The sequence below is a fragment of the Siphateles boraxobius genome, unplaced genomic scaffold, assembly GCF_051911475.1.
Source record: "Siphateles boraxobius isolate OS27281-9 unplaced genomic scaffold, OSU_SipBor_1 26, whole genome shotgun sequence".
NCBI classification, from domain to species: domain Eukaryota; kingdom Metazoa; phylum Chordata; class Actinopteri; order Cypriniformes; family Leuciscidae; genus Siphateles; species Siphateles boraxobius.
In genome coordinates, this window is record NW_027508876.1 from 16,415,092 (window position 1) to 16,428,639 (window position 13,548).

A 13,548-nucleotide genomic window follows, 5' to 3' on the forward strand; every position below is an offset into this window, starting at 1 on the left:
TCTCGCCTCCCTCTGCCAGTGTATGGTATCACGACAAAGCACATACGTGACAAATGACGCCAGAAAAGCGTCAGTACATTATAACCGGTTATGGTCTATTACTGAACCGATAACCATTCGGTTCCTGGTCTATTGGTCTATAGACCATGGTCTATTACTGAACCGATAACCAAGTCAGCTTGGTTACTTTGTAGGGGTGTCGAAATTAATCGTTTCGCGATGCAGACGAGGAATCGTCCTCGTCTGCATCGCGATGCATCGTAGAAACGATTAATTTCGACACCCCTACAAAGTAACCAAGCCGACTGCTCTTCAAAATCTCTCCCTAAAAAACAGAGGCAGTCCTTTAAATCAGTGTTTTTGACTTCAAGCATCCCCCCCCCCCCCCCCCATTATAAAAGTGCCCATGACGTTTTTAAATTTTGAGAAATTACAATATTAAAATGAGGCTTCCTCGTATATCCAGGTTTTTCAAGAAGGGGCAATCCTGATTTTTCAAAGACATTTACCTTTACATTTATGCAATTTGCAGACAATTTTATCCAAAGCTACTTACATTCCATTCCAGGTACACATTTTATCAGTTCTTGCTTTACCTGAGAATTGAACCCATGACCTTGGTGTTGCTAAAGGGCTTGTTTTGTAGTTGTTTGGCTTTTTGAAAATCATTTAAAAGCCTTCTTTGAGGTTGAGTCCAGTTGAAAACCACTGCTTTAAACCGATGTGTTTCGCTAATGGCTTCTCTAGTAGTTTAGATGGAGTGACTTTCTGGGTGTCTCCGTTAGCCTGCATGAAGGAACAGAAATTGGTTTAAAAAAACATGGACCAGCACGAAAAGTCAAACCCGCTTCCTTTGGTGGCATATCCCTTGTGCTTACTGTATACAAATGGAAATTACCTCCCTGTCATGGTAGCTTCCCTTTGCTGGCTAAATGTCACGCTAAGCAAGAATCAAGACTTGCCGTACTGCACATAAGGACAGAACGGGTGTGTTGCGAACGATTAGCATTTAGCCATTGCAGTCGCCACTAGGCGTGACAACCAAGTAATGAGATAAACATTATTGCCGTCTCACAAAACAGCACATGACACATCTGGAAGTAGGCCGAGCATTTCCACAGTAATAGATGATTCGAACGGTGGATTAATTTTCACTGCCACATCAGCTCCTCGCTTATACAAAATTAGAACATCTTCGAGATTTACGCCATAGAAACGTTTGGACATATTTTATCTGCTCAAACAAACTAATACTGTGGGTATTAGTTATTACAAAATAATTATAGGTCTGGCTAGATTTTTTTGTGTTCAATCTCTATATTTACTAGCATTTCAGGTATAAGAATTGCAGTCTTTCTAAATTCAATCTCTTTGTTTCTCTGCACAGCTGACTAACCTTACCGAGGTTCATGATCAAATCAGTGGAATGGCACGGTGCCCCTATAACCCTCTGCATAATTCCACCGCCCTCATCACTTCCAGCGGGGAGCTCTATGCTGCCACTGCTATGGACTTTTCTGGCAGAGACCCGGCAATTTACCGCAGCCTCGGTGGACTCCCTCCTCTGCGTACTGCTCAATACAACTCTAAATGGCTCAATGGTAGGCCTGAGCTATTGGATGAAAAATGTTTCATTGAATTATGTAATTATAATTGACATTACAAGAAAAAAACTAAAGCCATTAATAGCAATCAAGTGACTAATTGTGTTTAAAGGTTTTGGGTAAATGGCATTTCATGACAATTTGCTTCTCTAAAGGCTTCTCTAAATGAAAGTTCCCTTTCAAGGGAAATTGAGCTGTGTCGAGGCACTATGGGAACGCCCCTGCGTGATTGCGTCATAAAGCACCTATGAAATCAGTCCAATGGCGTGACGGAACCTCACCTATAAAGCACCTCTGAAAACAGGCTACTGCCAAATATATCTCGTTGAGTCCTGTTCACTATAGGTTTCAGAATTCAGTTCGGTTCTTCCACCCAGATTTCTAGGGGTCTTCCCTACGTGGTGGACCCCGAGCAGGCTCTGGTTATGCAGCAAGAAGTACAGACTCTTCTGCCAAGGAGGCTATAGAAAGGGTTCCTCCTCCCAGTAGGGAGTCAGGGGTTTAGAGCCATTACTTCATTGTTCCAAAGAAGGATGGAGGCTTACATTCAAACAGATTGTGTCACAGATTCAGTTTGTCACTATAGATTGAAGGACGCGTCCTTCCATGTAGCCATCCATCCTCATTACAAGAAGTCCCTGAGGTTCGCTTTCGGGGGCGAAGTGTACCAATATCGGGTTCTTTCCTTCGGCCTAGGTAAAACTAGGCCAGTCACTGACTGTTGGGTCTCATGGCAGCTGTGTCCAACGTAATAACTTTTGGCCTCCTGTACATGAAATCCCTGCAGTGGTGGCGCAGAACCAAGGGGTTTTCTCCGATGGGAAATCTTTTTTGCATGATCAAGGTCATGCGGCGATGCCTACGTGCCTTAATCATGTGGAAGAAACCTTTGTTCCTCGCCCAAGGCCCAGTGTTGGGGGCTTCTTGTCGTCTCGTAATGCTAACGACAGATGCTTCCTTCACAGGTTGGGGAGCGATCATGAGTGGTCGCTCGGCGCAAGGTCTGTGGCAGGACCATCTACTTTCTTAGCACATAAATCGTCTAGAAATTATGGTGGTCTTTTGAGCTCTCAAACACTTCCTACCAGACCTGAGGGGCCATCATGTGCTTGTCCGCATGGACAACACATCGGTGGTCTCTTACATCAACCATCAGGGGGGTCTGAGGTCACGTAACACTACAAATTGTGGAAACTTTGGGCTTGGCCTCTGAGGGGGCCCAGCTCATAAGTTCAGGTCTCTCAACTGAGGTTGTTGAGACCATCTTCCACTCCAGACCTCCCTCCACGAGGAAACTCTACACCTTGAAGTGGATATTGTTCACTTCCTGGTGTGGAGAGCACCAGCTGGACCCAGTTATCTGCTCTGTGGTTGCAGTGCTGGAGTTCCTGCAGGAGTGTTTCTCTGCAGGTCTATCCCCCTCCAGACTAAAGGAGTACATGGCAGCCTTAGCTGCTTACCACATCCCTTTAAGTGGTGTATCCTTGGGGAGACACCCTCTAGTAACGTTTCTTCTACCAGGTGTATGGCTGCTTCTAAAACATTATTGTCAGGAGTTTCCCTCCAATATGCTTGTGATGTAGCAGGAGGTTGCCTCGCCGCACACATTAGTGAGGTTTTTTGCCTTAACTTCGTCTCCACTCCAGGCGCGCAGGTGCTTTCGTCTTGGTGTGCGCAGCGATTTCACACGCAGAGATTTCAGGCACTTGTTACTATGGTGTCGTGGGTATGGTGTTCCCAAAGAAAGGGAACGTCTCAGGTTACGACTGTAACCCTGATTCCCTGAAGAGGGAACGAGACGCTGCATCGCCCTGCCATACTCCCTGCATGCCTGTGATCAACTTGCTTCGGCTTTTCAGAAGCTAGCGCAGTCTGTTTTCAGGGGTGCTTTATAGCTTCCTGGTCTATGACGTCACATGATGTTCCGTCACGCCATTGGACTGATTTCATAGGTGCTCCATGACACAATCATGCAGGGGCGTTCCCACAGCATCTTGACACAGCATCTTATTCCCTCTTCGGGGAACTAGGGTTGCAGTCACAACCTGAGACGTTCTGTCATCATTTACTCACCCTTGTGTAGTTTCAAACCTGTACGACTTTCTTACGGTAACATAAATGGAGATTTTGGCAGAATTACACTTTCATAGTATCGAAAAAAAATATGTTATGATATATGGGGAGTAAATGATGAAAGTGTTTTTTATTATTATTAATTTGGAGTGAGCTGTTGCTTTAAGTACCACATATTTTTTAAGAACCCTGGTTCTTTCATTTTCCTGTGCCTTGTTATGATTTACAGACATCTGTAAGAACAATATAGATGCAAAAAATAAAAATATTGTTGCTGACTTATTTTTTTCAGTAACTTCATCAGTCATTTGAGCTAGAAAAATTAGGCTCATGCCATCAGGAATGACTCATCCTCAAATCTCATAAACACTACACAAAATTTTAGTGTTTTTAGTCAACGGTTGGCGTCCTTCCGACTTCTGGAGCAAAATCAGTTGAAAAACACTGGTGTTATTGTGCAGGAATATTTGCTTTTGCCGCAAAAATTTGGGTGAATAATTTTTGTCACCCTCATTTGATTCCAAACCTGTGTGACTTACTTTATTCTGTGGAACACAAAAGAAAATATTTTAAAGAATATTGGTAACCAAACATTTTTAGTCACCATTGACTTCCATTGTATGGACAAAAAACACATTTTGAGAATAGACATTTCTCAAAATAATTTTTTTTATATTTTGTGAACTTTTTATTGTAGAGCTTGTTCTTTACACATTGTTTTTTTCCTCCTTCATGTTGTGCAAATGTGCTAAGCTCCTCACCTCAAAAAGAAAATGAATTCCCTGTCAATCACCACCACCTACTCACTTTGATTCTTACAAAGATGGCCATGACAGTTTCTCTTTTTGCTTTTGAGAAGCTGGTGCTTTCATGTGTTTTGAATGGGGAACGATAATTAAAGGAGTGAGCACTCTTTGTCCTTTGTCCATTACCTAAGCATAAGATTAATAAACGCATCTCGATGAGCCAGCGGTTCTGCTCCATGTGCAATCCGTTATTAATCACTGTCATTCTGTCCCCCGTCAGAGCCCAACTTCGTTTCCTCCTATGACATCGGCAACTTCACCTACTTCTTCTTCCGTGAGAACGCTGTGGAGCATGACTGCGGCAGGACGGTGTTCTCTCGCGCCGCCCGCGTCTGCAAAAATGACATCGGGGGCCGTTTTCTGCTGGAGGACACCTGGACCACCTTCATGAAGGCCAGGCTGAATTGCTCAAGGCCGGGCGAGATTCCGTTCAACTACAATGAACTGCAGGGAACCTTTTTCCTGCCCGAGCTTGAGCTCCTCTATGGGATTTTCACCACTAATGTGTGAGTAAAGCACTGTTTGATCACAACACCGTTTTTAAGATATATGCTGTTATGTTCAAAGTTTTCAAACCACAGAAGTCAGCTTATGACCTATTATTTTCAGCAGGACTTCAATTTTGTGATGTACATTGTCAGCACAAGGTTAATAATTGCCTTTGTGTGTATGTGTATGTGTGTGTGCGCGTGTGTGTGAGGTAAAAGGGGTCACTATGATTTTAACTATTTGCTATTTTTCTTTCATTTTTTGCTACTGTTATCTCTCTGGTAGTGTGAGATCTGTCTCACTGTCAGCAGTGGACAGATCCATTTTTCACATTATGATCCACTATGCTTTAATGATTGTCTGTGAAAAAGTGTTGCATATAATTGTGTGTGTGTGTGTGTGTGTGTGTGTGTGTGTGTGTGTGTGTGTGTGTGTGTGTGTGTGTGTGTGTGTGTGTGTGTGCGTGTGTGCGTGTGTGCGTGTGTGCGTGTGTGTGTTTGTGTGCTGACTGCCTATTTCTGACTCTGTTCTCAGCAACAGCATTGCCGCATCAGCAGTGTGCGCCTTCAATTTAAGCGCTATTACCCAAGTGTTCAGTGGGCCTTTCAAGTACCAGGAGAACTCACGCTCTGCTTGGCTGCCCTACCCCAATCCCAACCCTGACTTCCAGGTAAGCATCCAGCAAATGACAGCCACTTTTACGGGCAGTATGCATTCGCTCCATCTGCTTTAAAAGTTAAGTGGCACTTTCCACAAATAGGGTACAGAATAGGGCCTGAAACTCTCAAATGGTCAATGAAAGAAGGTGCTTAACCTTCAGAGAATGTTGATTATAATCCTCATCAAAGAGTTTTATTTTCCATTAATTGGATTAGTTCAACCCTGTTAACAAAATTAGGGAGCTTGATTTGTGTGATTTTTACCTAACAGTAAACATGATTATTTGTTCTATTAAATAAAAAAACTCCCAGTTTACATTTGATAAGCATTCAGACAGTGTTTTTAAAAAGGTTTACCAACGTCTAGGCTTACTGGGGAAATTGAGGAGTTTTAATATAGAAAAGGAAATGCTGATAGTTATCTGTGCTCACTTTTAACATTGTATCCTGGTTTAACTCTCTTTCTGTTAAATACAAAAGCAGACTCTTAAGGATAATAAACATGGCTGGTAAAATTGTTGGTGAGAAACAAGTACCTCTGCGATCTTTACACTGTGGCAGTAAAAAGGAAAGCCTCCATTATTGTGACAGATTCTTCCCATCCCTTGCATTTTTCATTTCAGGTACTTCCATCTTGTAGACAGTATAAAGTACCTTTGGTGAAAAAGGCCAAGTTTAAGAAGACTTATTCTCCATTGGTATTTTAAATAGGATCTTAAGATGACTGGTGCGGGTTTAATGTGATTTTTTATCTTAAATTGTTGTTGTGTGGTTGTTTTGGTATTGTTGAGCCTTTATCTAAAGACAATTTTAGGCTGATATTTTATCAGTTTTCACAAAAATATTAAGCAACACAACTGTTTACAACATTGATGATGATAAGAAATGTTTCATGTGCAGCATATCAGCATATTAGAATTATTTCTGAAAGAACATGTGACACTGAAGACTGTAGTAATGATGCTGAAAATACAGCTTTGATATGACAGGAATAAATTATGTTTTAAAGAAAAACAGTTATTTTAAATTGTAGTAATATTCCACATTAATATTTTTTGATATTTGTGTAGCCTTGGTGAGCATAAGAGACTTCTTTAAAAAAAAAAAAAAAAAAAAAAAATTCTTGCCAACCCCAAACTTGTGAACAGTAGTATAGCTTGGGACCAAATGCTGGTTTGTAATTTTCTTTTAAATTTTTTTAAATTAGTTAATAATATAATTCTTTGCATGATTTTAAAAATGTATTATATATGGCTTTAACAGATTATGTTAAATTATGACGTATGATTTTAATTGTTTAGTACAATTGAGGACTACCTATATTTCTTTCTAGGTTAATACTAATAAAAAATGTGGGATTTGTTTATCTTCTGCCAAATAGAAGTATATTTGTGAAGAGTGCCAGGTCTCTTTCTGTTGGCAACACTCCAGCAGTAAACAACCAAAAGAATAATTGACTTTCTCACCTCAAATACCACCTATGTGTGCCCAATTAAAACGAGGTGGTGACTGATGTTTTGGGTTTTATTGCCTCATGTTTTCACCTGATTATTCTCAGGAAGAAAAAAAAGAAATATGTGAGGTGAATTATTATTTTTTTTCTGAACAGTCCAATTATCCAAAGCCCACAAACACCCGAATCTGATATTATCGATGATAGCGAAGAGGAGACAGATCGTGCCACGGTTCCTCAAGTCTCTCTCACAGTCATTCATTTGCCTCCATTTCCATGTGTTTGTAATGCTCACGGATTTATTAATAAAGTTGCCAGCTTATAACATTTTTGGCAGGACAATTGCAACGATAAGAACTAATAAAGGCTGTATTCATCTCCTGTGGAATATTGCCAACTTCACAATGACTGAGTCTGAAGTGCATTTAGTTTTAAGACTCTCTTCAGAAATCTAAAGTCATGGTCAGTGATCAGCATGGAGGAATGTATCCACGTCTGAAGTTTTAACCTTAAATTAGTGGTAATTGCTTGATAGTTAGAGGGTTAATCTAGGGCAGTTAAATATGTTTAAAATCAGCGTGAGATCCATGACCAGGCCCAGATGGAGACTTTTTGTTTACGTCTCCTATGCTAAATTTGGGTGAAATTCTCCGGAATGAATTTAAACTGTAAATTGTTTGGAAACCTGTTCGATTATATGTTTCACCTCTAATAACAAACACACAAAGCGCCAGATGCTCTGAATGACGTGTTCAAATTTCCTCAAATCTTCAGAGCTTTCTGTGGAATTGGGTGCAGATTCTATGTGGGCCTTGTAATGACCCCATTAAAATTACTTGACTACCATATCTAAACCGTTTAAAAACTGTCTGATCAGCATGGACTTCTTTTTTGGATCAGCTGAATCAGACTTTCTCTTCTAGCTTATTGAAGCTGATCTCTGTGACATGATAATTAAGTTTTTGAAGTCCACGTAGGAAGAAAGAAGTATTTTACTTTATTCTTTTTCCCTTTGAACCACAAGGATTCATGATCTACTGGAGTTCCACTTTATCTTGCTTGCTGTGACATCTTCATCAAGCATTTGTCCATGTTGTTGAGGCCAGATTTACGAGCTTCAAATTTATGTCTTCCAGCGTTGATGGAAAATAGCTTGCTGTATATTCTGTTCCTGAAAGACCAATATGCACCCCATTTGAGTAGAATTACATCTGCGTTGATCTCCAGCTGATTGATGTTGATTATATGTGATCTGGGAGAGAGTGCAGGTTTTGTGAGGCCAGCTAATTTGTTTCTTAAAAAAAGATCTTATTTTATTCAGGGTTGGAAAACAGTAATTTAGGGGAAACAACTGCACATTTCTAAATCCTTTCCTATAGGAAATTATCATGATTTCATACAACAAGGAACCTGCAATCTGTGCTTGTTATTTGCGTTCTTCAGATCTTTCAGTGAATTTTGTGAATTTGTATTTCTCCACAGACTGTTAATCCTATTTTTTCTCATCATCTGTATCTCTCTGTTTGCATCTCTCTGGTTCTTTCTCAGTGTGGCACTATAGATTACGGCTCCTATGTGAACTTAACAGAGAGGAATTTGCAGGATGCCCAGAAGTTCATTCTGATGCATGAGGTGGTGCAGCCTGTTGTTCCTGTGCCGTACTTTTTGGAGGACAATGTGCGCTTCTCCCATGTGGCCGTGGATGTAGTGCAGGGCAAAGACATGCTCTACCACATCATCTATCTAGCAACAGGTATAGTACCACATCACGTCTGCATTGAAAGAAAGAGAAGGTCTGTAAGTAGTATTTACATTTAATATAGTCTTAAATAAGCACTGCTTTAGATATACCTTACTGATGAAGGTTAATGGAGTTGCAGCATAAGATGCTCTACTAATGGTATACTACTTACTGCAGAATTTCTAATGCAGTCTATTAGTTGTGGCTTATAAGAACAAATTTGGAAATTTGCAAACATGTGAGAGTTATTTTCTGAGTGATCTAATTAGTATAGAAGCTTATTTCCCCAAATTCAAAAATAAAAGAGATTACTTTTAAGGTAATGTTAAAAAGTAAAGTCACAATTGTGAGGAAGTGATGATGGCAAAGCTGAAATTTCAGTAGCCATAATATATGTATATATATATATATATATATATATATATACAGTATATACATGGGCGTCAGAAGCAAAAAAATGTGGGTGGGTCATCCTCCCCATCCTTCCCGAAGCCAAATACCTTATCTAAAATCTATATGCAATAATGAGTGACGTGAATGAGTGAGAGACAGATTTGCGCTCGTTTCATTTTTACTATGCATGCATTTCTCAGAAATCAGAGCTTGGCAAGAGTAATATCAACTTAAATAGGCTACTACATCATATACATGTTCTACGATATGATATCGTATATTGTTGTATGTATATTTAAATGATTTAAGTCTTGTACAATATGATATTCGAATGAATGGAATAAGCACTGCACGATCACAAATCAAATAGCACGTAAATTGCTGTCTCTGCGCTTCTCCATCTCTCAGCAACCAAACCAGCTCTAATAGCCTATAATCAACCGAGATTCATATTACATTAATTACTACTTGATATGTCTATTTAGATGTTTTAAACTTTGTATGATGTGATAAGCTACATGATAGATTTCTGTCTCACTCTCTCTTGAAGCTGATCCCCGTGCGTATTTGCTCGAACTGTGAAGTTTTTTCTCGAGTCCAGAATACGATTGACCGAATACGTTGGTTCCCCATCTACGAGTCGCGGCGGTGGGGGAACCGGGACCAGCGGATTAATGGGAGAATGAAATACGGGCTTTAATTTGGATACATGAAACACGGGATGAATTTTGAGCCGGGCTGTCACAGTACGAAAGACTTTCGAGACAGTAAACGAGCCAATGAATTTGGGAGCTAACTTGTTAGAAACGTAACGGAGCGGAATGTTCGTGGTTGAGTCTCTCGGGCTCTGCTCCATTTGCGGCGACACCTCTGGACAAAGGCGTGAGAGGAGGGGTCCGCGACTTCAGATTCCAGGCTAGAAAAATGGGTGGCTGGTACCCTAAGCTACACTCAAAAGGAGATAGGCTCGTGGATGACACTGGTAATGAGTTATGTGTGTACTCAACCATTAAAAGTTGTTGGCTCCAGGAGGAAGGATTCTTAGACACCAAACATTGCAACACTCTCTCCAAATCTACAAAACTCCTGCCAAAATTTGGACACAAATTGGGGCCCCCTGTCAGAGACCACGTCCATCGAAAGGCCATGTAGGCGAAAGACATGATCTATAACGGTCACCGCTGTCTCCTTGGCAGAGGTTAATTTGGGCAAGGGAATGAAATGAGCCGCCTTCTAGAACCGCTCCACTACTGTCTTAAACGACCATTTTACCCTGGGAGGGCGGTGATAAAATCTAGCGCTTTGTGGGACCAGGTTCTCGAAGGGACAGACAGCGTTTGGAGTAACCCATCTGGGGGTCGATTAGAAGTCTTACCAGTGGCACAAACCGTAACGGACCGTAACCCCTCCGGTACAAACAACCGACTCGGTGGACAACCGGCCGGAGGCGTTACCCCTTGTAAGGCCGTCCTGACCTTCAATTCAATCTCCCATGTGAGTGTGGAGATAAATAGTGTCTCGGGTAAAATACACTCGGGAGTAAACGTGCGTTCGGACTGGTCAAAAATACGAGATAAAAAATCAGGTTTGATGTTTTTGGAACCCGGGCGGTACGAGAGAGAAAACTCAAAACGGCCGAAAAAAAGTGCCCACCGAGCCTGCCTGTAGTTGAGTCTTTATTGAATATATAATATATTCCAGGTTCTTATAATCAGTCCAAACGATTAAAGGTTCCCCTGACCCTTCTAACCAATGACGCCATTCCTCCAGTGCTAACTTGACTGCCAACAACTCTCTGTTACCAATGTCATAGTTACGTTCGGCAGGCGATAAACGATGGAACAAAAACGTGCAAGGGTGCATCTTGTCATCTGTGGAAGAGCGTTGAGAGAGAACTGCACCTACCCCCACCTCTGACGCGTCTACCTCCACCACGAATTCATGTGAAGGATCAGAGGCAATCAGGATGGGAGCTGAACTGAAGCAGCTCTTGAGGTTAACAAATATAGCTTTGGCTGATTCGGACCACCTGAACGTCGTTCTGGAGGAGGTCAAGGCAGTCAGAGGAGAGGCTAGTTGACTGAAGTTGCAAATGGAATCGCCAATAGAAATTGGCAAACCCCAGAAACCTCTGTAGCGCCTTCCGGGAATCTGGGCTTGGCCAATCCATCACAGCCTTAACCTTGTCAGGGTCCATACGCACTCCCTCAGACGAGATGATGTAACCTAAGAAAGAAACAGACTGTGCATGAAAAGCGCATTTCTCCGCCTTGACAAAAAGCCCATTCTCTAGCAACCTCTGAAGCACTCGTCTGACGTGCTGAATGTGTTCCTGGAGAGAGGAAGAAAAAATCAATGTCACCCAGGTAGACATATATGAACTGATCTACCATATCTCTCAGCACATCATTGACGAGTGCCTGGAAAACCAATGGGAAGTTGGACAGCCCGAAAGGCATAACCTAATATTCAAAATGGCCCCTGGGGGTGTTGAACACGGTTTTCCATTCATCCCCCTTTCTGATGCGAACCAAAGGATATGCATTGCGTAAATCCAATTTTGTGAAGACAGAGGCTCCCTGCAACCGCTCGAAGGCTGAAGACATCAACGGCAAAGGATAAGTATTCTTACCGTTGTTCGCAGAGACCCATCCTTCTTACCGACAAAAAAGAACCCCACCTCTGGTGTAGAAGAGGAAGGACGAATTAACTCGGATGCTAGAGAATCAGAAATGTATTTCTCCATGGCCTCCCTCTCAGGCACTGAAAGTGAGTATAACTTGCCCTTAGGCATAGAGATACCTGGCATAAGATCTATAGCACAATCATAGGGACGATGTGGAGGAAGAGAAGCAGCCAGAGACTTACTGAACACTTCCTTCAGGTCGAGGTACTCCGCAGGCACGTTTGACAAATTCACTGACTCCTCCTGCAAAACAGAACTGGACACCGAAGAACAGGCAGACACTAAACAAGACGGAGATGGAATTATAACCCCAGTCAACCCTGGGGTTGTGCTGTGTGAGCCAGGGGTGACCGAGGACAACAGGAGTGTGGGGGGAGTCAAGGAGTAGAAAGGAGAGTTCTTCCATGTGGTTGCCTGATGTGATGAGTGTCAGTTGATTGGTAGAAAGTGTAATGGTGGGCAGTTTTGACCGTTGAGTGCGTTGACATAAATCTGGTTCGTGAGTGGTATGTTGGGGATTTGCAGCTTACGTGCCAGAGTCAAATCCTTGAAATTACCTCCGCTCCAGAGTCCAGAAGGGCTTGACAGTGGTGGAATCAGGTTGCCCAATGCAGCCTCACCGGAAGGAGAGTAGAGGAGGTCTTGTGAGTGGAGATCCCACCCAACAGTAGCCTCCTGCTTACTGCCGGGCCCTGATCTTTTATGGGGCAGGTGTTGAGGAAGTGGTCAGCTCCAATGCTTTTCAACTTCCTGCTCAGCTACTGTTCGGACGCTCTCGCTTACTGCTCCGCGCTTTGCTCTATCGCTTTTATATTTCTACATTTTATCTCCTTTTATCATCTAATTTTAACTTCAGCAAATCAGCACAGTGCTCAAACGCTTGGATTACTACAAAAAAAAGCAGAATTATTTTATTCGACCAGCCTCCCACTGAAAGCTTACATTCCGGGGAAGAGAAAACACAACTGCCTACATTCATAAGGATAAGAAAATGCCTCCTCTGGAATCTACTTGCTGCTCCAACTGCCACAGACTTTTACAAAGGATTGCAATTCTTGAAACAAAGTTAATTGCGGGACCACCAAACCAGACGCAACACACAACAGAGCTTCGTCATGGACGTCCTCAGCATACAGCCGGTGAGTCCCATGAATCTAGTGTTTCTCGACAGGCCATACTGAGTGTAGAGAAACAAGCCGATCGTTTTACTAATCGATGGCACAAACAGGGTGCGAGGCCCAAAGGCACTCGAGACATCAGATTGTCACGAGCATCACATATTACTGCAGTAGCATCCTGTACCCCAGATACGGCTCTGACAAGGACTGCAAACAGTGGTCTCCTACCACCGCCTATACATCTTGAGAACAGATTTGAAGTATTAATGAATGAGGAATCCCCAAATTTGATGAATGTGATCGCACACAGACTGAATCAGCCAGTAGCTAACACTGATGCTAATTGGGGCTCAAGGTCGACCAGACAGCGGCACTCAGCTCACAGTGCAGCCGAGCCCAGGACTCTGATAGTGGGCGACTCCGTAATCAGAAACATTAATAGCAGGGATACAACAATGTGCTGCCTTCCACAAGCAACAACATCTGATGTAAACAGGGAACTTGAGAACATTCTGATGAAACATAA

General features: G+C 42.2%; 1 protein-coding gene across 2 annotated transcripts in view; it reads left to right on the plus strand.

The window, feature by feature from the left end:
* The window catches only part of sema5a (sema domain, seven thrombospondin repeats (type 1 and type 1-like), transmembrane domain (TM) and short cytoplasmic domain, (semaphorin) 5A), a 158,142-nt gene that overhangs the window by 82,043 nt on the left and 62,551 nt on the right, over window positions 1–13,548 (plus strand). For both annotated transcript variants that reach the window (XM_077244513.1, XM_077244512.1), the window contains exons 7-10: window positions 1,388–1,601; window positions 4,704–4,989; window positions 5,507–5,642; window positions 8,633–8,837. In XM_077244513.1, the coding sequence (XP_077100628.1) occupies window positions 1,388–1,601; window positions 4,704–4,989; window positions 5,507–5,642; window positions 8,633–8,837 (841 nt within the window). The remainder of the gene's footprint in view (window positions 1–1,387; window positions 1,602–4,703; window positions 4,990–5,506; window positions 5,643–8,632; window positions 8,838–13,548) is intronic.